Genomic DNA, 25,162 nt, shown 5'->3' with positions numbered 1-25,162 from the left:
GTAGAACATTTACATATTTACTATTTAAATATAATTATTTTTATTACAAGTAGGTCATTTGGGGGAGAAATTGTGCATCAGTCGTTTTAATTTATATTGTCTATGAATTTAATTTCAGCATGATAAAAATGTTAGGAAAATATTTGCTATAAAAAGGGTTATTTGATTCAGCTGATAAGTTGAGAAAGTAAATTGTTAGAATCATCTTTCAATTTTGAAACTAAAAAAGCAAAAGTTTCTCTATGGTGTTTTGAGAATGGACATATCACAATGGTAGCAGCAGGAGACCTTGATCAAGCATGGTGCATATGTAAAACTAAGAGAAATGGAAGCGCATTTAAGGACTGTGCACCTGCTGCCTCTCACTGAAAATCAGGGATCCAGTACTGAATATGTTTTCTGACATTTGAGGATCATATAGTGCTGAATAAGGAGTAAGGTACCTAGAAGAGAGCTATTTCTATCCATTTACCACCCACTGCAGTAGCCTGAGGGTCACTTGGAGCTTGGTTTGGTAACATCAGAATTTCTTTGGCTGGCTGATTCCGCCCAGCCACAAAAAGACCTGAGCCCCTTGGCCCCCAAGAGGGTCGTTCACTATCCCTAGGGCCCTGTGTCTAGTGAAGCACTAGCAGCCACAGGACCTGGACCGCTGAAGGAATTGAAAACCCTATTGTAACCTGAATGCAGTGGAGTTAGGGGGTGGGGGAAGGGGAGGGAGTAAAGGCTGAGGGGAGGGGGGCAGGTCTCCAGGGAGATGAGTTAGCTAGCGTCATTCGCCTTACAATTGTTTCATTGTTGGCTCACCACGTGACGCGGCGGCCGAGAGCAATAAATGCTCAGTCCCGGCTCGGAAACCGCAGAAGCCTGGGGTTCCTGGACAAGCCCCAGCAGCCTGAGCCGTTAACGCCGGGCTGCTTCGGCCGCCCGGACGACCTGCGGTTTCCACCTCCGCTTTCCGTCCTCCCTTCGCAGAGTGCCTGCGTCCACTGACTCGTCTTCCACCTCTCCCGACAGAAAATACTACTGAAGTCAACGTTGGTCGCTGTACAAAGGTATCTATTTACTCGGTTGTAGTGCATTTTTTGGAATAGTTCCGACTTTGGTAAAGCTTCCCAAATACGGGTGAGGGCTAGTTAGAACAGAGAGTTTTTAAGAAATTTACGATTTCAGGAACTGAAAGGGAAGATAAAGGGGAAGATAAAGGGAAAGTTAGAGGAAGGAGGGAAACTGGGAGGGTAAAAAGAAGGGTGGGAAAGAAGAGGATATTTTAACCCTATTATTTAAGATTCTCCCGCTTTAACAAAGCTATCGCGAGGTTTGAGAGCTTTGGGAACGAGATTAACCAGAAAATCTCGCGACGTTTTGAGTGGAAGAACGGGAGTTAGAAGTAACGGTAGAAATAAAGCAGTTGGTGGTGGTCTAGGCAGGGGTCGTGACGTTAAGCCCTTGTCGTCAGTATACTGCGGCTTTGGCCAAGTTTTCTACCTCAGGGAGCTGTAGATATTCCGACGAACTGGATCGGCCGTCGGATACTCCGGATCCTCGCCTCTCTTCAGGCATGAGGCATGTGGCGGTGGAAAACGCGCTCGAGTTAGACAAGCAGGTAAGCCAAAATGTGTCTACGGACAGTATTAATGGAACCCTTTTTCTTGTTTAACGTGGTTTGTGGCGTAGTGATAACTAACCACCGCCTTTTACCTTATCCTAGTTCCTGGTGGCTTGCGGGGGTGTTACGGTGGGCGGTTGGGGAAAGAAAGTAGGTTTATTAAACTTTGTGGAGGCTGCGTAGAGAAAAGACCTTCGGTAGCGGTAATGTTGTTTGTAACTGTTCCTTGGGCCTAACCGTAACTCGGCCGCGGAATTGGCGGCTTTTGTGTGCTTGGCACGCTCATCAACTGACCAGTGATGGGATATAGGTTACGACAAAGCCTTTTTTTTGTATTGAGGTTAGGTCTCATTGACCGGCTCTGATTTAGGCTCAGAGACGTCGTTCACATGTAGGTGGAAGGCGGTTTTCGGCCACGGAATGTGGGGTGAGGGGAACTGGCATAATGGCGGTAGTACACTAACAGAAAGCCCGGGCATGTGAGACTCGGTTGGCAACTGACTAAAATAGATCACCAAATTGCTATCTTGCTCTCTCCTACGGGCTATTGCCGCTGGGTGGTACGGCAAATGAAGCTGTCTCCGGAGTGAAAAGTTTTGTGACGCAGAAAAGCGGAAAGGGATAGGGGGCGGTGGGTAAAATGGCCGTCGAGCGCTGCTTTTTACCAGTACCTACCGATAATGAAAGTTGGACCCTGGATGGCATTGCTCTGGGTGTTACAGAGTGGAACTGCCTTTTTTTTCATTTTCAGTAATTGAATGGCCATTTTAGCCGGGGATCCTGCGTTGTGGTGGTGGTGGGGGAGGTTTACAGTAAGTTGTATGTGTGAGGCATTTGACTCCGGAATTTATCAGGAAAAGCCTTTGCATTATGAGGACAGGTGAAGTTTTTGTTCCTAACTTTGTCGTGCTTGAGAAAAACTTTGAAGTAGAATAAAGCCATAGCTTGTTCTCTTTTCTTTTGAAGTTTGGGAGTGGGGATTGGGATATGTGATCCGAAAATATGTATTAGAGGCTTGTTTTCCAAAGCAGGAAATTTCGATATCTTTACTCTGGTATTGCTTCCAGAGAAAGTCTCCAGTGAGTCCTTTAGACATTGTAAGTGAACTACCTAGTCTTGGAATCTGTCTTAAACATTTAGTGGATGGATTTGATTGAGGATAGCATTTTCAGTCTATTTCAACTCATGAAAAGCATAAACTAATCACTAGAATTCTGCCACATACCAAAAAGATGTGTTTTTAAAAATTTTTTTGTAGGGTGTGTGTGTTTTGTTTGTTTTTTCAATCTAAGGGAAAAGAATTCAGTGCCCCTGACTGAATATCAGGTTTTAAAAATACTTAAGGCACACCAATTGAAAATTGCTGATGTAGGATATAAACCATTTACAAAAAATGTTTGACAAACTTCTGAATTGTAAAACAAAGTTTAATGACACAAATAGATTATACATTTTACTGTGTAACTTATTTGCAGAATTTGAAGGTCTGCTTCTTTTAGGATATTTTCCCACTAATTATATTGTTAACGTGCAATATGTTCAGGCTTAGTATGTTAAAAAAGCGTATATATAGAACATCTGATAACAGTATAGAGATTGCATTGGTAACGTTTTCTGTGTAGCTAGAATCCTCTTTTTAAATTGTGCTCTCTGTCATTTGAATTTAGTATCAAGCTAATTTAATCTGGAAAAGTTCGATAATTTAAAGAGTAATATCTTAATTCATGGTTCATGTAATTTGAAAGTATCTTGAACTTTTTAGTGCAGTGTTTATTTCCTTTGCAAACAGGTGGCAAGCTTGCTTTTTATTTTGGTGTTTTGTGCTTTTTAAAACTTAATGTTTGGCATGTATGATTATTATATGATTTCTATACTGCTTCTAAATGGTTCTTGGTTACATATTACATAATGCAATAGAACAAAGATCCTCTTTTTCCTATGATATTAAAATCCATCAGTGTAAAGGGACAGATAGGAATGGAGATTAAAGATCTCTTTTGAAAGTTTGGAAGGTGAGTTGTGCCATTTAGTACCAGCAAGTTTTCTGTGCTTGTCTCATCTCCAAAATAGAAAAAATAAGTACTGTCTAAATAGTGTGGCAAATGACACAGCGCTAAATGAAATGGCAAAGTACTCTCACTATATGATGGGTGGTGGTGTGGCTGCTTAGGAATTTATCCAAATTAAAAACAGTTGCATAATCTTCAGTGGGTAAAGAAATTAACCTTCAAACTGCCCTAATGTTTTTCAGGTAGACCTTTAGTTTGGTTATTGCAGAACTTTTACTATGCATAGTTGTTACAGGAAAATTTGTTTCTAATGAACGTATTTTGCAAGTATTATACAGTACTAGAGGCCCAATGCACGAAAATTTGTGCAGTAATAGGTCTTCCTTCTCCCAGCTGCTGGCACCGGCTTCCCACTGGCACCCAGGACCCGGCTGGCTTCCCTTCTCCAGCTGTCTGCAGGCACCAGTACCTGGGCGGGCTTCTCTTGGGCCACATGCGGGCAGCCAGCTTTGTCAGGAAGGATGTCCGGTCTAATTAGCATATTACCCTTTTATTGTAGACTTTAAAAAGCATTCTTACAGCCAGAAAGGCAGACAGGGCAGCTAGCCAGTGAATGCTACTTGGGTAGAATTGGATTTTAGGACTTGATTTGTCTTTTGTGAGGCTATCTATACTAGACACTCCCCCCCCACTCCCCAGCACGCATAGTTTATCAACATGTGAACTGTTAACATCTCTCTCCTCCTAGTTTGCTGGTCTAGACCTGAACACTTCTGATAATCAGAGTAAAGGGGGAAGTACAGCAAGCAGTAAGTAAAAATTATTTTGTTGTCTAGAATCTTTATTAGTACTTAATGTTAATATGTCATTGTAACTTTCTAATTTTAAGTTTAAAAATTTCCTCCTTTTTTTACCTATAAATTTTGAAGTATTCTGGATAATAAACTGCGTGGTTCTTTTTTGAGAGGAAACAGTTAATCATGTTGAAAAAATATTAAGGTAATACATTTTTAGAAAACTTATCTCCAGTATAAATTGTGGCCAAGCATGAAAGAGATTAGGATGTGTCTATTTCTCTTGTGAGTTGACCTGAAATGTGTTCTACCTAATAAAGAGAACCTGTACATTTATGTGCTATAGCTACTGCTATTCATTTCCCATAAAGAACTGGAGACTTAATGATATAAGTAGATTGTTCTGATTCTTTGGTAGTAGTTAGAATTAAAATGTCAGCCAAGTTAAAACCTTTTGAAATGAAGATATTATGAAAAGAGGGAGGTGTTTTATTAATATAATAAGGCCTGATGCACAGAAATTTCCCCTGCCTGCCAACACCAGCTTCCCGCCAAGACCCGGGCTTTCCTCCTCTGCTGCCAGCAGGCACCCAGGACTCGGGGCTTCATTCTGACATCCGGAAGGATGTCCCATCTAATTAGCATATTACCCTTTTATTATAGATTTACTTACTTATTTTTGAGACTTAATAGTTTAATGTTAGCTAGGGAAAGGAACTTGGTGGTTTATTATTTGGCAGCAAGATCTCAGCTTGTATCAAGGTTTACAACATCGGTTCTCAACCTGTGGGTCGTGACCCCTTTGGGGGGGTCGAACAACCTTCCACAGGGGTCGCCTAAGACCATGGGAAAACACATACATAATTACATATTGTTTTTGTGATTAATCACTATGCTTTAATTATGTTCAATTTGTAACAATGAAATTGGGGGTCACCACAACATGAGGAACTGTATTAAAAGGGTCGCGGCATTAGGAAGGTTGGAGTAGGGGTTAGGTTTACAAGAAGGCAGTGGGTATTCTGAAAAGCCTTTTTTAATTTGGTTAATTCATTGCATATTGATTTGCTATTATATGGTTATTATAAGGACTTAATTACACTTAACATAAAAAGAGACGATTAAAATTTTGATTTTTAGCTAATAGTTGACTTCTACTTTGTAGGTTAAGTCCTTTTTTTTCTTAATTACAAGGTTAACATTATTAATTCCTTTTTAAAAAAATATATTTATTGAATTCAGAGATGGGGGGAGAGAGAGAAACATCAATGATGAGAGAATCATTGATCAGGTGCTCCTGCAGGCCCCCCTACTGGGGATTGAGCCTGCAACCCAGGCATGTCCTTTTGACCATGCCCTTGACCAGAATCGGACCCAGGACCCTTCAGTCCGCAGGCGGATGCTCTATCCACTGAGCCAAACAGGCTAGGGCTCAATTCCTCGTTGAAAGCACTTTTTCTTCCCAGCTATTATGTATTTTTATTGTATGATAATTTTACCAGAAAAGATATTCTTTTGGGATAATTGAAAATAGTTAATTTAGTATTTTTTTTGGTAGGTTATTTTGTTACAGTGATGGTAATATTTATTAAATGTTATTGTTATAATTCATCTAACAATCTCCTGAAATAGCAGAGCCTTTAAAAACATTTCTCAAATAACTAGTAGTAATTGCTGAAATGTACTTGGTTTGAGGATCTTTTTTAATCCATGCTCCAAACTTACTTCTCTTCACCCATTTGGGGTTGGAGTAGGGGTTTGGATAAAAATTTTAATTAAGGCCCCAGCTAGTTTGGCTCAGTGGATAGAGCGTCAGCCTGTGAACTGAAGGGTCCTGGGTTAGATTTGGTCAAGGCCGTGTGCCAGGGTTGCAGACTTGATCCGCAATAGGGAGTGTGCAGGAGGCAGCCAGTCAATGATTCTCTCTCATCATTGATGTTTCTATATCTCTCTCTCCTTCTCCCTTCCTCTTTGGAGTCAATAAAAAAAAATACACATATTTAAAAAAAATTTTAGCTAAGGATAACCACTTTTTAATATATATTTTTTAAATCTTTAATGTTGAAAGTATTACATGTTTCCTCCCCCACCCCCATGAGCCCCCTCCAGCCTCAGGCCTTCATAACCCATTTTTATATATTTTCCCTATAGCAAAGTATTTAAAGAAAAGCAGTTTTGAAAGTGTTTTTCTAGTATTTTTAAATAGACATTTTTATAAAATGCTGTGTTTTAGAGAATATGATATACTTAATTTTACATTTTCTCTTCAGAAGGGCGCTATATACCTCCTCACTTAAGGAACAGAGAAGCGTCTAAAGGTAGGTGGTTATGATAACTTGAAGGTAACTTTGGGAAACATATACACACTTTTTTTCTCCTGTGCTTTTTTTTTTTTCTTTTTCTTTTTTTTTTTTATTATTAGTTAAGGTATTACAAATGTGTCTTCATCCCCCCCATTAACCCCCAACCTCCCCCCCCACACACAAACTCATGCTCCCATCCCCCTGTTGTCCATTCTTGTGCTTCTTTATGTTTCCTAAATTTGAAAAGGTGATCTAACATTGCATAATGGGTTGTTCTTATTAGCATAATTTTACTATGTGCTGTTTCTATATTGATAAACATTGGTATGATTTCACTTTGAACGAGGTGTTTTTGTGGGGGTGGCCAATTATGTAAAACCACATGGCAATGAAGTCCTACCTTACTGCAGTCTTGAAATGTTGCCAAAGTGAAGATGGGATTATTGCAGAATAGTTAGCAATTAAGATTACAATTTTGGGCACACTCAATAGGTTGGTGGGATTGGCTAGTGTCACCTTTTTGTCTGAACTTTATTTGATAGGGTTTGCCAAAATGTTATTAAAATTTTGATATCTTTTTGTATTTTTAATGTAGGGTGATGGCTCGTTAAGAATATATTGTTGGGTTATTAAGGACATATTGTTGGGATGACAATTTAAGAGCTGTATATTTACAAGATAGGGATATGAAATTTTCAAAAAGGGAAAGTCAAAAGGAAAGAAGATTGTTGATAATACAGTGTGTGTAGGTATAGTATTATTATTGGAAAGGGATAAAAATGAAATGTAGATTATATTTGGGTATTATTCCTTCACATGTAGTTGTAGTTTACAGCATGAAACATTTAAGTCTGTATGTGTTTACCAGGTGACCACTTTGCTGATGATAGGAATAATCTTTTTTTAAAGTAACTGCAGAGTTTTCTTTTATCATGAGTACTTTCATTGTATCTGGCTGGACTGCATCCAAAATTTAAGTGTTACAGAGGGACTTAGGCAGTATCTTAGGAAGTTAAGAAATTAAAGAAACCTAAAAAATAACAATCTTGCCTGGCCAGTGTGGCTTTGTGGTTAAGAGTTGACCTGTGAACCAAGAGATCACTTGTTGGATTCCTGATGAGAGCACATGCCAGGTTGCAGGCTCAATCCCCAGTAGGGCACATGCAGCAGGTGGCAATAGGTCTCTCTCATCATTAATATTTGTGTGTCTCAGCCTCTCCCTCCTCTCTGAAGTTAATAAAAATTATTTTTAAAAAGCTAACAATCTAAAGGCTATTGGTTAACTGGCTGGCCACTAAAGGAACCATAAAGCAGAGGGGAAGTAACTTCATTAATTTGTAAATGGCAAAACATTTAATAAAATGTTTGAATGTAAACTTAATTGTTGAGTGAGCTTACCCTGTTGCCTTTCTTTTATCGGTGACTTCTGGAGTCATGCCCATAGAGAAATAAGGCAAGGGTGGGAGTTTTCTTTTTCCCCTCTTATACCTGATTCTCTCTAAGATTATACAGATAGCACAATATTGTTAGATACGTAGAATTTGAAAAACAATATACATGAGTATGAAATACAATAAGGGTTCTTTTGTTATTTTGGTAATACTGAAACAGGAACTGTGGCAATACTGAAAGTTAATACCTAAAGGAATTAACTTTAAAACTTGGAGACATCCATGATGATAGATTGAGCAATTTTAGTTTCTAAATACAAAGGTTATTTACTTTTTAAAATATATTTTCATTGATTTCAGAAAGGAAGGGGGAGAGAGAGAGAGAGAGAGAGAGAAACATCAATGATGAGAGAGAATCGCTGATTGGCTGCCTCCTGCATACTCCCCACCGGGGATCAAACCCACACACAGGCATATGGGCCGGACCGGAATCGAACCTGGGACCCCTCAGTCCGCAGGCTGACACTTCATCCAGTAAGCCAAACCGGCAAAGGCAAAAAAGGTTATTTTTAATAATTTAAGAAGTGGGTTATGAATTTTTAAGAATTAATCTTCTATAGGAAAATCTGTTTGCTCTAAATGTTTCCTTATTTTATATCTGTAGTTGTCATTTTATTTTATTAAGCATATTTTTACTGATTTTAGAAAGGAAGGGAGAGGGAGGGAGAGAGAAACATCAATGGTGAGAGAGAATCATAATGGGCTGCGTCCTGCATGCCCTCTGCTGCCCTCATATGCCCTGGACTAGAATCAAAACTGGGACCCTTAAGTCTGCAGGCTGATGCTCTATCCACTGAGCTAAACCAACTGGGGCAAGTAGTTATTTTAAATACTCAGGTGTAGTTTTTGTTTTTATTTTTATATACTTTTGTTGATTTCAGAGAGCAAGAGAGAGTGAGAGTGAGATAGACACATCAATGACAGAATCATTCATTGGCTGCCTCTTGCATGTCTCTTACAGGGCATTGAGCCCACAACCTAGGCATGCTGGGAATTTGCCCTGATCTCCTGGTTCGTAGGGCCATGGTCAACCACTGGGCCACACCAGCTGTGCTGTTTCATTATATTTGTTAAACTCTCAGGGTGGTATTCATCATTCAGCATATTGTTTTTAGATCTTGAGGTTACTTTGCTTAATACAATTTGTATAGGAAAAGAGGATTAAATATAGTAAAACAAAAAACAAAACAATCTATTTGATACAAACCAATTGTTTAAATCTTTTTCCAATGGTTTGATAAAAATAATCTCATTGACATTTTTGTGTCTCTTTTCCTCTTCTACCTCACCCCTCATTAAGAGAGGCTAGCTGTGAATAACCACTTAGTTGAAGAGATAGGAATTTTCATGAAAGTATTGTCAACTTCTAATTTTTGCTTTTTTTGGAAGGATTCCATGATAAAGACAGTTCAGGGTGGAGTTGTAGTAAAGATAAAGATGCTTATAGCAGTTTTGGGTCTCGAGATTCAAGAGGAAAGTCCAGTTACTACAGTGATCGTGGAAGCGGATCAAGAGGAAGGTAAATTCTTGGCTTGCCACTATGTGTACAGTAGCAGCTTAGGAATCAACTGTTTGATATATTTTCATTCTTTGTACTTTCCTTGATCTTTAATTACGATGTTTTTTTTCCCTTAATATAGACCATCTTTCTGTTACAGATTTTAAGCAGTCCTTACCAGGTTTTTTATTTCTGATACACAAATTACACGCAATAAGAACACACTATTTGACATAATGGATCTGTTACTTTTATGTAATTATGGGTTCTCTGTGGCAGTTAGACAATTCTAATGACTGTACCACTGTGAAAAATGGAAGTTAAGATCTTAATATCTGTGATTATTCTTGTACAGTTCTTTTTCACAAATAAAACTAAAAACCTTAAGTCTTAACACATAAGTTGCTTTTCCTGTATATCCAAATATGACAGGATAGTTGACATTCATATCTTGTTTTCCTATTAAGTATATTTAGATTATTATAAAATGGATATGTAAAGTATATGTTATAAGTATTATAAAACTTAGCATGTAAGATTTGTTTAAGCTGAATAATTTTGTAGTTATAAAATGTATATTTTTTTAAATAATTAAAGATGTATGTTATACAATAACCACTGATTAAGCAGAGAGTCTTATTTCACAAATGAGAATTAAAATTGAATTTTGACATCTTTCAGAAGGACTTGTGAATAACAGTTCAACTCATATAGGAGTACCTGCCTAAAAGGTAGTAATATGATATTGGGTAAATGACATACTCTGATCAGTTGCTTGTGCTTTTCAGGTTTGATGATCGTGGACGAAGTGCCTATGATGGTATTGGCAGTCGTGGTGACAGGACTGGTTTTGGCAAATTTGATCGCAGTGGACCCAGTCGATGGGGTGACAGATCAGATGATGATGATTGGTCAAAACAACTTCCACCAAGTGAACGTTTGGAACAGTAAGTTTTTGAAATGTATTTTGATTGTTATGAAACTTACTATTTATTGTAACGTTATAATCATTTAATTTTAGGGAACTATTTTCTGGAGGAAACACTGGGATTAATTTTGAGAAATATGATGATATTCCAGTAGAGGCAACCGGCAATAACTGTCCTCCACATATTGAAAGTGTAAGTTGTATTGTTTTATTTTTTTTTCCACTTCTCTGAGGTTACTACCAAAAACTTCATTGAGTTATGACAAAGGAGAGACTGAAATTAATGCCAACATTATGAATAATCCTGGAGTAGAAAAATTTCCAAACATAATAAGAACTCAAAACTTTTTTGTTGTACATTAGACTCAGAAATCTGTTTTCTTTATAAGTACTATGATACCTTTGCCTAAAATCAAAGCAACTGTAAATTCAATCACAACTCGATTGTTAGTTGTTTACTGTTGTATTTATGTTAGTATAAAACGGGTCCTCAAACTATGGCCCGCTGGCCACATGCAAATACAAATATTTGTTCCTGTTTTGTTTTTTTACTTCAAAATAAGATATGTGTAGTGTGCATAGGAATTTGTTCATGGTTTTTTTTAAACTGCAGTCCGGCCCTCCAACGGTCTGAGGGACAGTGAACTGGCCCGCTGTTTAAAAAGTTTGAGGACCTCTGGTATAAAAGAAATTTCAGCAGATAAAGCATTTCTAGTTGTATATGTATCTGATTGACCTAGTTAAATTTCTTTGACAGTTCAACGATATTGAAATGGGAGAAATTATCATGGGGAACATTGAGCTTACTCGTTATACTCGTCCTACTCCAGTGCAAAAATATGCCATTCCTATTATCAAAGAAAAAAGAGACTTGATGGCTTGTGCCCAAACAGGTAAACACTCTTGATGAAGAATAAAAGTTAATTTTAACTCGGTTTACTCTAAAAATAATTATATATGGAATATAATTTGTCCTATTATGAGTTCTTTTGGAACATTATTTTGAGTTAGATAAAGATTAAATGGAGCTGTCTTTTTTGTTGTTGTTGTTTTTTTGGTTCCTTTTATCCAAACTAGGGTAACTTGGGAAATTCTGTATAAAATTGTCATCCCTCATATTATTGTAACAAGGTGAAAATTTTGAATGCAGTGGAGGGAATATAATTGTAATAGGAAATATAATATCTTGGATGATTCTATGATCCATAAAAATGTGGGTGGGGAAAAGGTGCTGTCCATCTAGTATTTTGGAAATTGGGGAATGGAAGGGTTCAGGTAGTTTAATCTGTAAAACTTGAGTCATCTGTCATGGCTAATATATTTCCTTCTTTAAAAAATAGAATTTTTTTTTTTTTAATCTAACTAGGGCCTAGGACCAAACCCAACACCCGTTTTTTAAAATTTTATTGAAACAGCTAGACCTTTAGCTTTTATTTTACAAAGCAAGACAGTCTATCATACAAAGCCCTTTACAATTTAGACACTTCAGAAAGTTGGATGGTTTACATTTCAACAATTTATAATAACAAAAAAGTATTAAAATGGGAGTTCATACCAGTACGGGCAAAATGGTATCTTTGTACTAATTAAAATTCAAAGGAATGAATATTGCATTGTTTAAAAGGGATCACATGCCTTGACCACTTGTGGCTCAGTTGGGTGTCATTCAGTGCAATCAATACACCCTGAAGTCCCCGGTTCCATTTCCAGTCAGGGCATATGCCCAAGTTGTGGGCTCCATCCCTGATAGGGGACGTGCAGAAGACAGCGATCAATGTTTCTCTCATTGATGTTTTTCTCTCTCTCTTCCTCTCCCTCCCCTCTCTAAAAATCAATAAAAAATGTTTTTTAAAAAAATGGATCACAGAAGTCATTTGGCATTATGTGCTTAGCTGTGTAAATATACCATATTTTCCAGAAAACTTATGCATTAGAGTAAGTAAATTACCTTTTATTAAAAGAACATTTGAAACACTTTATTAATATTCAAATTTAATATGCCAATATTTTTTTAACAGGGTCTGGAAAAACTGCAGCATTTCTTTTGCCTATCTTGAGTCAAATTTATACAGATGGTCCAGGCGAAGCTTTGAAGGCTGTGAGGGTAAAGGTTTTTGTATAAAACAAGTTATTTCTTTGAAAACATTTTGTAAATACTTGTTCAGATCTTTCTGTAAACTATACCAAATACACTTTTTTTACATTTCAGTACATTTTCTTTTCAGTTTATTTCTTCAGTGAAAACTTGTGGGATTTTTAAATTTTGTTTTGATGTGATTCTTAAAAGGAATATTTTGTTAGGACGTTTAAAAAGAGTAAAAGTTTTAGGTCTTTGATTCTAATTTATAAAATTGTACTTATTTCTTAGGAAACTGGGAGGTATGGACGCCGTAAACAGTATCCAATCTCCTTGGTGTTAGCCCCAACAAGAGAATTGGCTGTACAAATCTATGAGGAAGCCAGAAAAGTAAATACACATTTTACTGGTAATTGGCATTTTTATTGATTCTAATGCCTTATGATCACCTAAATAATTCTTTTCTTATAGTTTTCATACCGGTCTAGAGTTCGTCCTTGTGTGGTTTATGGTGGTGCTGATATTGGTCATCAGATTCGAGACTTAGAACGCGGATGTCACTTACTAGTTGCCACTCCTGGACGTTTAGTGGATATGATGGAAAGAGGAAAGATTGGATTAGACTTCTGCAAGTATGTTAATTTTTATATATGGGGTATACATTTAAAAAAAGTGGTTATTAATTTTATAGCGTTTACTAATATTTTTAAGATGGAAAGGTAATTTTAATAATTTAACTATATATTGAAAATTAAAATTACTTTTTTGTTTTTTATTTTGTTTTTTAGATTCAATTGTTGATAAATTTGTTGCCATTGTTGATATTTTTATCTTATTTTTCTTTTTAAAGAAGACTCGTAACATTTCATGTATTAATAGTACTGGTTTGCTGGTGATGAATTTCTTAGGTTTTTCTTGCATGGGAAGCTAGTTATATGTTCTTTGAATCTAAGTAATAGCTTTGCTGAGTAATCCTGGTTGTATGTTCTTGATTTTCATTATTTTGAATATTTTTTATTTCTTCTGGCCTGCAAAGTTTCTGATGAGAAATCAGTTGGCAGTTGTAAGGGAGCTCCCTTGCAGTTAACTGCTTTTATTTTGCTGTTTTGAAGATTCTCTGTTTTTTAACCTTTTGCATTTTAATTATGATGTGTATTGGTTTGGGCTTCTTTTCTTTATATATATGTTTTATTGATTTTTTTACAGAGCGGAAGGGAGAGAGATAGAGAGCTAGAAACACCGATGAGAGAGAAACATCGATCCGCTGCCTCCTGCACATCTCTCACTGGGGATGTGCCCGCAACCCAGGTACATGCCCTTGACCAGAATCAGACCTGGGACCTTTCAGTCCGCAGGCCGATGCTCTATCCACTGAGCCAAACCGGTTTCGGAGGTTTGGTCTTCTTTAGATTCCTCTTGTTTTGGACTCTATGTTTCCTGGACTTGTATGTCTATACCCTTCCTTAGGTTAGGGAAGATTTCCATCCTTTTTTCAAATAGGATTTCAATTTCTCCCTTTCTCCTGCTTCAAGCACCCCTGTGATACAAATGTTGGTACACTTATTAATGCAGAGGCTCCTTACATTATCTGCATTTTAAAAATTGTTTTATTGCTGGTTTGGTCAGGTGAGTTTTTTTTGCTTCCTTTTATTCCAAATTGCTTATTGGATTCTCAGCTTTATCTACCCTAGTGTTGATTCTCTGTAAAATATTTATCATTTCACTTAGTATATCGTTCATTTCTGTGACTGGTTCTTTTTTTATGCTGTTGAGGTTCTTACTAAGTTCAGTGAGCATCCTTACAACCAGTGTTTTAAGCTCTTAACCTACTAGATTGCTTGTCACCATTGTTCTGTTCTTTCAATTTGGACATCTTTGTTTCCTCAATTTAAGCAGCCTCCCTTGGTGTTTCTATTGTCTGGCATAGGTATTAGGTAGAGATACTATGGCTTTGGTACCGTGGCCTAACAGGTATACTGTAGGGTACAGTGGCACCAGTGGCACAGCCTCCCTGATTACCCTCACCGGGCACTTGAGGTGTGGCCCTCTTCCCCATGTAAGCTGTGTACATGTTCCTCTTGTGGTTGAGCCCTTATTGCTGTTGGCACATCAATGTGAGATAATTATCCTCATGTCAGCTGTAAGGACTGGCAGCATTCACCAATCTCCACCCACGATGGAAGATCAGTAATGCAGGGGGTAACCCCACAGAGCAGGACTTACTTCAGCAGGGCTCTGGTGCCTGCTGAATTTACCCCTTGGCTGTGTCTCTGTGGAGATGATTATGTGGTGCTTCAATGTGGTGTGAAGCTGTCCACTGGTTGCACAGGCTTTGCGGCCTCCCAGGAGGTGTAGTCCAGGGCCGCTTGGCATGAGATACAAAGTGATTTGCAGATGGCTGCTACTTGTGCTGGGCATGGAGGTGTCTAGGTGGGTAAGATTAAGCTGTAAACCAAGCCTGATTGCTGTTAGTGCCTGTCCTGAGGCCAATTAGTAAGAGGTATGGGGCACACAGAGACCAAATTCTGTTTGTTGAAAATCTGAAGCATGAGCCAACACATGCAATTCCTATAGGAACGCCCCTAGAAACTATTTGTTGAGTTGGGGTGGGGCAGGCTTCAGTGAACCACCAGAGCAAGTCGAAGAATGTGTTAGCCAGGTTGATGGAATTGTGGGCTTTGCGTGGAGTGATTTTCAGGGGAATAATAGTCAGCACTTAAGAGAAAATGCCTTACTCGACCCCAAGTGTTCATCCTGATGCCAAACAATTCAGTTCCTCCTTGTATGTCTCTGCTGCCTTTCAGGCTGCTGCCCTGTGCTGGAGCTCAGATCCAATAAATCTGAGTAAGTCTTTGCACATACCCTTGAAGAGGAACTGTCTGGAATCCAGCAGCCCTCCATCTTAGCCACATTCCCTACTAGTTTTCACAGCCAGAAGTTAGAGAATTTCCCAGGACTAGATGGCCTGGAATGGGACTGGGACTCATCCTCCTCAATGGGGGCTCCTCCAGAGCGGAGCTATCCCTCCTGATTCTTATTTGCCACAAGTGGGTGTGAGACTAGCCTTTCTTGGTTTCTGCCCCTCCTGCCAGTCTCAGTGTAGCTTTTTAAATTCCCTAGATGTAGAACTCCATTCAGTTACATTTCAGGCAGTTCTATAGGATGGTTGCTTTTGTAGATTAATTGTAATTTTGATATGGTTGTGGGAGAAGGCAAGTACCATTTACGTTTATTGAAAATTATAACCAACCTGTATGACTCATTGGGAAAAATAATAGCTACTTTGGTGCATTGGTATTTGTGTTTCACATGTGTTGAAATGTGTGGCAGACTATAGAATGACTATATTAACATAGCTATAGACACAACTATACTCAATGATCAGTTTTTCATAAAATTCTAAACTGAATCTTTTATAACAGATACTTAGTGTTGGATGAAGCTGATAGGATGCTAGATATGGGGTTTGAACCTCAGATACGTCGTATAGTTGAACAAGATACTATGCCACCAAAGGGTGTTCGCCACACCATGATGTTTAGTGCTACTTTTCCTAAGGAAATACAGGTATTGGATATACTTCTTTTAAGACCTTTTTGTTTACAAGTAATACATTTTCTTCAGTTAATTAGAAAAACTGAAATAGGTAATGTTAGGGTTTCTTCCCTTTTTCAGATGCTTGCTCGTGATTTTTTGGATGAATATATCTTTCTGGCTGTAGGCCGAGTTGGCTCTACCTCTGAGAACATCACACAAAAAGTAGTTTGGGTGGAAGAGTTTGACAAACGGTCATTTCTGCTTGATCTGTTAAATGCAACAGGTAAAATCATCTATCTGTATAAAACCCTAATATGCAAATTGATCTAACGGGGAACAACTGGTTGCTATGACGTGACTGACCACTAGGGGGCAGGTGCTCAATGCAGGAGCTGCCCCCAGCCTGCTGGCCCTGACTGGTGGTGGCGGCAGGGAGCGGGGCCAGTGAGCGGACTGCTCTAAGGTGGGTGTGAGCTGGGGAGAACCCCCCATCATCTGGCTGGTCGCCTCATAGATCGGCCCTGATCTCCAGTCAGGCCTAGGGACCCTACTGTGTATGAATTTTGTGCACTGGGCCTCTAGTAAATAATAATAGTGTAAGTTCAATATTTTTGGACCTAGTTCCTAACCTGCCTTTTGCCCACCTTTCCCTAAGCCCTAAAACAAAGTTTATTTTAATTAATTCAGTGTGCACGCTTACTTAAGGTTGAAGATAACTAAGCTGATAAATACTTAGATCTAATCAATACTTTATGCTAAGTTGCAATTAATAAAACTTTTATATGTAATTTTCAGGGAAAGACTCACTGACCTTAGTGTTTGTGGAGACCAAAAAGGGTGCTGATTCTCTGGAGGATTTCTTATACCACGAAGGATATGCTTGTACCAGTATCCATGGAGACCGATCACAGAGAGATAGAGAGGAAGCTCTTTACCAGTTTCGTTCAGGAAAAAGCCCAATTCTAGTGGCTACAGCTGTGTGTATATTTTTATTTTTTCTTAAGCATGTTTTTTTAAAATATATATATATATATTTTATTGATTTTTTTTTACAGAGAGGAAGGGAGGGGGATAGAGAGTCAGAAACATCGATGAGAGAGAAACATCGATCAGCCTCCTCCTGCACACCCCCCACTGGGGATGTGCCGGCAACCAAGGCACATGCCCTTGACTGGAGTCGAACCCGGGACCCTTCAGTCCTCAGGCCGATGCTCTATCTATCCACTGAGCCAAACCGATCAGGGCTCTTAAGCATGTTTGAATATTGCTTTTTTTAAAACAAAGTTTGTTTTTCAGGTGGCTGCAAGAGGACTAGATATTTCCAATGTGAAACATGTTATCAATTTTGATTTGCCAAGCGATATTGAAGAATATGTACATCGGATTGGCCGTACGGGACGTGTAGGAAACCTCGGTAAAGTGTTTTTAGTTGATGATCTGACACAAAATCTTAAATACTAGAACACTAATTTTCAAAGGGCACCTGGGACCCCTTTAACATCAGTTGTCATACACTAAAAGTTTTTGTTTTAATTTCTAAGGGTTTAATTGCAAATAATGTTGTTTTTATGTTTTACATGTTTAACAATACAAGGCTACTTTATGGAAACCTACGTTATATGTTTTTTGTTTGTTGTTTATTTTTCACTCTTATAGGCCTTGCCACCTCATTTTTTAACCAAAGAAATGTAAATATTACAAAGGATTTGTTGGACCTTCTTGTTGAAGCTAAACAAGAAGTGCCGTCTTGGTTAGAAAATATGGCTTATGAACATCACTATAAGAGTAGCAGTCGTGGACGTTCTAAGAGGTACAGATTGTTTTGAGCCTTTATTCTTACTACTATTTACACTGGAAACATGAGGAATTGACCACAATGGAAAATGGGTTGAAAAATCAGAAATTGGGATTTAGGGGAGTTAGATGTGTGAATTTTCATTCTCATAAACCATCACACAATGTTTTTCTTTATAGTAGATTCAGTGGAGGATTTGGTGCCAGAGACTATCGACAAAGTAGCGGTTCCAGCAGTTCTAGCTTTAGTAGTGGCCGTGCAAGCAGCAGCCGCAGTGGTGGTGGAGGTCACAGCAGCAGCAGAGGATTTGGTGGAGGTAATATGAATTTTCCTCTTTTATAACTTTGGAAGGAGCTTTTGCCCCCTTACTCTTTTGCTTTGTTTAATCTTACCTAAGGATTTTCTCCCCCATTACTTTTCAGAGGTAGTGGGAGGGAGGGATGAGAGGGGTCCAGGGAGAGAGAGAGAAACATTAATATGAAAAAACATCGACTGTTGCTTCCCAAACACATCCTGAGTGGGGTCACTGAGCAATTCTGTAACTCGGGTATATATCCTTGACTGGGAAATCCATGACCCCTTGGTGTGAGGGTTAATGCTCTATCTATCCCCTGAGACACACTAGCCAGGATTCACTTACTCTCTTTCAATGTGATAGTGAAGAAATTTTATTGCCAAAGAACACAAAATCCAATATAGTTTTTTTATTTGAGCCTTAAAGTACTTGAGGAACAAGGGAGATAATTACAGTGGCTAACCTAATCTCTCTCTAAACATTTTTTAATAGGTGGCTATGGAGGCTTCTACAGTAGTGACGGATATGGAGGGAATTATAATTCCCAGGGGGTTGACTGGTGGGGCAATTAAACCTGCTCTACAGTCACATCACCCTTTTAAACAAGTTAATATGGAAACCACATGTAACTTAGCCAGACTGTATCGTGTAGTTTAAGAACTTTCAGTACATTACCAGCTGTGATTCTCCTGAAAAGCTATGGAAGATCAAAGTCACAAGAAGAAAGGAACAGTAACAGCCCCATTCAGAAGTTGGTTGAAAGACTTAATCGCTCTAGCTTGGATTAACTCCCATCTTGCTCATTTTCCATCCCAAGCTGCATTTATAATTTTGTGACTGAGAATCATTTGTTTGTTAATATACTGTAACTTTAGACAACTTATTATTTTGATGTTTTGTTTGGCTAAGTAATGCTCAAGGTATCAATTGTTTTGACAAAATAAATTTCTGAACTTGGGCTAACACCAAACCTTTGCATAAAGCTGTGATAAACTTAATAGGAGTTACCAATTTATCAGTAAGTATTATAAGATTAAAAATAATTTAGGCAGTAGCTTCTTAGGACTTTTTGGATATTTACTTGTAGACTGGGAAGAAGAACATCTTAAGCAAAATTAGTTTCTAATGTGCCCAAATGACCTATGTTAAAGTTCTGATTGACTTCTCATTCTGTCATGGGTAAGCACTTAGAAACTTTGTAGTAGTTAAATGTCATTCAGTCATGATGAAGTAGCAGGTACGAATATATCCATGCATTTTCAAAGCTCTCTTCAAAATGAATGCAAGTAAATACAGCAATTCCTCTTTCAATGTTTATTAATTGTAAGCTATGCGAGTGTGGGCGTACTATTATAGGGAAATTTTGATGTTTGATTTAAAAAGTGTTTTGAAGGAAATTAGATTATTTTAATGCCTGCAATAACTAAAATTGAATTGGTAGAATGGCTGACCATGAGCAATGCCTTGTCCTCTTTATGGACCTGGTTGGATTTTGGTCTGAACTGCATGCTAGTGTTGTTTTTTGGTCAAGAATATATAAGCAGGGAGAATTATGCAGCAGGCTTTAATGCAGATTCATGTTACTCTGTTGAAGCTGTATTGAAAGGTTAAAATGGCTTACACTTGTAGACTTAGTAAATTTTAGCAAACAAATCCTTGAGATCCCACAGGTTGGAAATATGTACTAAACTGCACCCAGTGTTATTTCTATATAGTGCACTTTTAGTCTTCTTTTAGTTGCATAGGTTTCCATTGTACTTATATTCTCTTTGCTAAATTTGGCCAAAGATGATTGTCCATCACTAAAAATGCCTCTGCCATTTGGAATTCTGTGCTGATTTTATAGTTAGAAAGCAGTGATATTTACAAACTAATTTTTACGGTTGCATAAGAAGGTAAAATTTTCTTAAAAGTGCAATAGATTTTTCAGGAGTATTGTGCCTTGTTCTAAAACTTTAAGTAGGTGCAGTTGACAGTATTAAGGTCATTTGTTATGGTGCTATTTCAATTGGTATATATTTAGACTCTTGTATACTTTGCCCATAACTTTTTACAAAGCACTTATTTTATTGCACATTCAGAGAATTTTATATATATATATACACACACACACACACACACACACATATATATGTATATATATATACACACACACACACATATACATAGATATATGTCTTGTATGTGTCCTTAAACTTCCAATCTCATTTTATCTTTTGGAGATTGTTGAATGCAGCTTATAAACTAGATTGTAGAATTTTATTTGGGACCATGGAATGATAGTTATGAAGAAACGGTTTGCACATGACAGATTTTAGATACTTTTTGCTGCTAGTTTGTGTAATATTTATTGAACATTTTGACAGATATTTATTTTTGTAAGCCTAAAAGTGATTCTTTGAAAGTTTAAAGAAACTTGACCAAAAGACAGTACAGAAACACTGGCACTTAAATGTCACCGTATGTGAAATAATATATTTTGGAGTAGTGTGAACTTTTAATGTTGAGTCCTGTTAAACTTGAGTTCTTATTAAGCAGACCCAGCATTGGCTGTGACTTTCTGACAAAATTTAAAGTGAAATTGGCAACTTAAAATTTGCTAAGGTTTGATACACTTGTCTTAAAAATATTAATGATACACCTTTAAATACTGGTCGGAAGTATCCACATTCTCAAAGGTTTTGAGTTTTGTTTAATGTGCGTGGGTTTTTTTGGTTTGATTTTCACTTACTGTCTGGCATATTTGCAGTCCTCAAACATGTGGTTACCTTTGTAATTTCATAATGTGTGACTTTTACATTCCTTTTTAATCAACCAGTAAATAAGGATTGGTTTAAACTTGCTTAGTGTAGTCATTGGACCTGAAGTCACTGTAGGTTTGTAGTTGTTTATTGTATTAGTTTAGATGCTAGCACTGCACGTGCTTTGTTTATTCTGGTTTTACTAAAATAAAAAGTTGAACACAATCTTTTTGCCATCAGTTGTGACTTAATAAGAGAGGTAGAAAAGTCATTACAGTCTAAACCTGAGGAATTGGAAATGTTTCATTATTGGATATTTATTCGTTATCCACCAGAGCTATTTGTGGAGCAAGAAGTACTCTTGTGCTTTTAAGGTTGAGATATGTGAAGCAGAGTTTTTATTTTAAGTCATAGAAATCTGTAAGGCCCAGATTTCTGTGACTTATAATATGCATTGCATTAATCTGTAAAAGGATCAAGAATTAATTGGAGCAGGTCATTTATGCCAGAGATGGTATAGGTACCCCACTTTGATTTCTAATGTTGGTTAGTAATCCATTATTATCACAGTGATGTAGGCAGCTATATGAATTAACAGATGTTATAAAAGCCAAACCAGGTTAACATAGATGAAAAAGTAAAAATTTTTTAAGGGAATCACCCTCAGTGTTCTTTTGTGTCCCCTTCTCGCAACTAACTTGCCATCACTGTAAAGAGTAGGTACTATTCTGATGTCTAAGTATAGTTGGCTCTCAATCGCCCCCTGTCATGCACAGAGCAGGGCGGATCGGGAGATTGCGATGCCACCCTGTCATGCTCAGGGTAGGGCTGATTGGGGGGTTGGGGCACCGTCCCCTGTTGTTATGCTTTGTATATAGTAAATTATAATTTATATCATACAGTTTCTTTCAGCATTATATCTGAGATAACATATTGTCTGTAGTTAGTCTTGTTTTTAAAAATATATTTTATTGATTTGAGAGAGGGAGAGAGAGAGAGAAACATCATTGATGAGAGAGAATCATGAATTGACTGCCTCCTGCACACCCTACACTGGGATCAAACCCAGAATCCAGACATGTGCCCTGACCTGGAATCGAATAGTGACCTCCTGATTCATAGATTGACTTTCAACCACTCAGCCAACTTTGCTGGGCTGTTAGTGTTTTGATTGCTATGTAGAACTATGTTACATGCTGAACATCTGGGTTGAATGCAACATGGATTAGTGGGAATTGATAGCAAAGGAACAAGTTGGAGTTGGTGGATGGGAAATTGCTGAGAAAAGAAAATTGAGATAAGGATGAGGGAATTCTGCCTAACGTAACAAAACTCTTGGTGATAGCAGACCAGAGTTATTAAACAACTAGAGGCCCGGTGCGCAAAAATTTGTGCACTCTGGCGGGGAGGGAGGGTCCCTCAGCCATCCTCCATGCACATTGATGGTTTCACAAACCGGGAAGTTCTGCGATTATCATTTTTCCAGACTTTATAAACCAACCTTCAGTTCCCTATGTTTCTTAGAGGCCAAGTGGTGGGAGTTGAAATTACCAACCCTCTAGTATGTTTGGTTGCAAGAGACACTGAATTATGTAGGAAATTCCAAAGGTTTTGAAGTTCTATGTCATTAGTTAGTGTTTGTAAGTTGACAATTCCTTTAGAAGATAATTTAGCATATTTCAAAAAGGTAAAGTCTTGCCCTAGTTAAGACTTGGGCAAGTGGCTAGAATGTTTGGCTCAGTGGCTAGAGCGCTGGCCTGAGGATTGAAGGGTCCCAGGTTCGATTCTAGTTAAGGGCACATGTCTGGGTTGTGGACTCAGTCTCCAGTGGGAGTGTGCAGGAGGCAGCCGATCAATAGTTCTCTCTCATTGATGTTGCTATCTCTTCCTCTCCCTCCCTCTCTGAACTCAATAAAAATATTAAAAAAAAAAAGTGAAGTCTTTGAAGCATTCCACTTCAAGGAATTGTACAGATACATGAGTACAGATTTAGTTTAAAAATATTGTTGCAGCCCTAGCTGGCTTGGCTCAGCAGATAGAGCGTCAGCCTGTGGACTGAGGGTCCCGGGTTCGATTTTGGTCAAGGGCACATGCCTGGGTTGCGGGCTCGATCCCCAGCAGGGGGCGTGTAGGAGGCAGCCGATCAATGATAACGCTCATCATTGATGTTTCTATCTCCCTTCCTCTCTGAAATCAATAAAAATATATTAAAAAAAATATTGTTGCATTGTTTGTAATAACATACTGGGGCCAATCTATTCATCAATTATAGGAATTGGTTAACTTCTAATTTATAGCTGTTTAAAAGATTTAGGTAGAGTCCTGGCAGGTGTTCAGTGGTAGAGTGTTTCTTATATTGTTAATAATTATTGGGTCAAAGTAATAGGCAGATGTTTTCTGTAAGAGACCAGATTTCTTTCAGGTGCTGAGGAGATTCATTCTATATGTGGTGGATGAGAGTAGGGTGGAAATAAAATAAGTAAAAAGGAAACAATAGAAAAATCTGTTTTTTGTTTAATATATTTTATTGATTTTTCACAGAGAGGAAGGGAGAGAGATAGAGAGTTAGAAACATCGATGAGAAAGGAACATTGATCAACTCCCTTCTATACACCTCCCACTGGGGATGTGCCCGCAACCAAGGTACATGCCCTTGGCCGGAATTGAACCTGGGACCTTTCAGTCCGCAGGCTGACGCTCTATCCACTGAGCCAAACTGGTTAGGGCTTTTTTTTTCTTTTTGTGTTTCTATTTGTCCCAGTGTCAGAAACAGCCAAAGCCAAATTCCATTGTTACGTCAGAACATGTGACCAAATCTGCTGCTTGAGAAGAAGATGCACTTTTTCCTGTGATGGCAAATTTGTAGAACTAGTGCTGGCAACTGAGACTACTCAATATGCAATACAGGGTGCCTCCACGATATAGGAAGTGTAGTTTTAGGACTGAGGACAAAGTAGAAAAAGAATATACTCTTTAAAAAAATAAGTATCTTACTGATTTCAGAGAGGAAGGAAGAGGAAGACAGAAACATCAGTGATGACAGATAATCATTGATTAGCTGCCTCCTGCTCATCCACTATTAGGGATCGAGCCAGCAACCAGGCATGTGCCTTAACTAGGTCAGTGTTCAACCAGCGAGCCATACCAGCTGGGCAAATCTAAACACATTTCCTATGTTGTCTCAGAACTAGTTGGAGTAAGGTCATGCCTAACATTGGTTACTGTCTGATTATAGCCCAAAATCTTTGTTTTGTTAATTCTTATAGGAGGGTATTTTTTCCATTGCTTTACAGAGAATGGAAGGTAGGGAACAGGAAAAGCGGGGGTATGGGTGGTGGGAAGAGAAACATCAACTGGTTGCTTCCTACAGGTACCCTAATGAGGGCTAGGGAGCAAACCCAAAACCCAGGTACCCTGGGAATCCACCACCCTTTTGTGCACTTGCTAACACTTTAACCACTTAGCAATACCAGCCAGGACTCTTTATTTTCTTAGTCCATCATGAAGATCTGGACCTAGTCTTATATCATTGCCTAGTCAATGGTCTTCAATACTCAAGTAACTCATTTGCATTGGGTCCCAGAGCCCAATTGTAATTGTCCCAATAAACTCTGCATTTTGCATAATTAGTTTTATTTTCTATTTGAAGGTTCAACATGTTACCTGAATTCTCCCATTCTCTCTGAAATCCATGAATTCAATTATGTATAATGATTCTAAAATAGCATCAAAAGTTGTTTTTTTTTTACTTTAAAAATAATTTATTCATTTTCTGGTCACAAGGTACAGGAACGTGCAAGTGCGATGCCTGAGCCTGGTTAGCGTCCTGTCTGCAACTGTAAATCCCTCTGTACAATACCAGGTCCATCCTGCCCCCAAGCATTTGCTACATCCTAACAGCTGTGGTCTACCATCATGTAGATAGTTTAGAGAGTTTTCCAGCTTATAAATCCTGAAAGGGAACTAGCTGTTCCAGCTGCTCATTTCCTAAAACTCTGAGTAGGTCACAGGCAAATTATGCCCAACTGACAGGGCCAGGTAAAGCTTTTAAAAGGCCTTTCTTAAATAGCAGTGACTAAGGTTCCTTCTGTGTCCCCAGCCTTCTAAGGCCCAAGGTAAGGTGCC

General features: G+C 38.2%; 1 protein-coding gene across 2 annotated transcripts; it reads left to right on the top strand.

Annotated features, from left to right (window-relative positions):
* The first annotated feature begins 1,214 nt into the window (after window positions 1-1,214).
* On the top strand, window positions 1,215-19,349 carry LOC308512190 (ATP-dependent RNA helicase DDX3X-like). 2 transcript variants are annotated; one of them, XM_081081990.1, is made up of 17 exons: window positions 1,215-1,606; window positions 4,367-4,427; window positions 6,683-6,730; window positions 9,556-9,685; window positions 10,453-10,611; window positions 10,686-10,785; window positions 11,350-11,485; window positions 12,611-12,696; window positions 12,961-13,059; window positions 13,141-13,301; window positions 16,092-16,236; window positions 16,345-16,489; window positions 17,002-17,183; window positions 17,503-17,620; window positions 17,863-18,016; window positions 18,181-18,317; window positions 18,789-19,349. In XM_081081990.1, exons 1-17 carry the CDS (start codon window positions 1,562-1,564, stop codon window positions 18,866-18,868), a joined length of 1,986 nt encoding a protein of 661 aa, XP_080938116.1. In that variant the 5' UTR covers window positions 1,215-1,561; the 3' UTR covers window positions 18,869-19,349. The 2 variants fall into 2 exon arrangements, with proteins under 2 accessions (XP_080938116.1, XP_080938117.1); XM_081081991.1 differs by lacking the exon at window positions 9,556-9,685 and having other exon boundaries at window positions 1,368-1,606.
* Window positions 19,350-25,162: the final 5,813 nt, after the last annotated feature.

Source organism: Myotis nattereri, assembly GCF_964212035.1.
Source record: "Myotis nattereri genome assembly, chromosome: Y".
Lineage (NCBI taxonomy): Eukaryota > Metazoa > Chordata > Mammalia > Chiroptera > Vespertilionidae > Myotis > Myotis nattereri.
The sequence above is the reverse complement of the archived record's forward strand: the minus strand, read 5'-3'. Positions and strand labels throughout refer to the sequence as shown.

Excerpts from the sequence above, each read along its gene's own strand:
- LOC308512190 (XM_081081990.1), top strand. The coding sequence starts at position 1,562 with ATGAGGCATGTGGCGGTGGAAAACGCGCTCGAGTTAGACAAGCAG. Across the intron at positions 13,302-16,091 it reads ATTGGATTAGACTTCTGCAA|ATACTTAGTGTTGGATGAAG; the intron begins GTATGTTAATTT and ends CTTTTATAACAG. Across the intron at positions 18,017-18,180 it reads AGTCGTGGACGTTCTAAGAG|TAGATTCAGTGGAGGATTTG; the intron begins GTACAGATTGTT and ends TTTTCTTTATAG.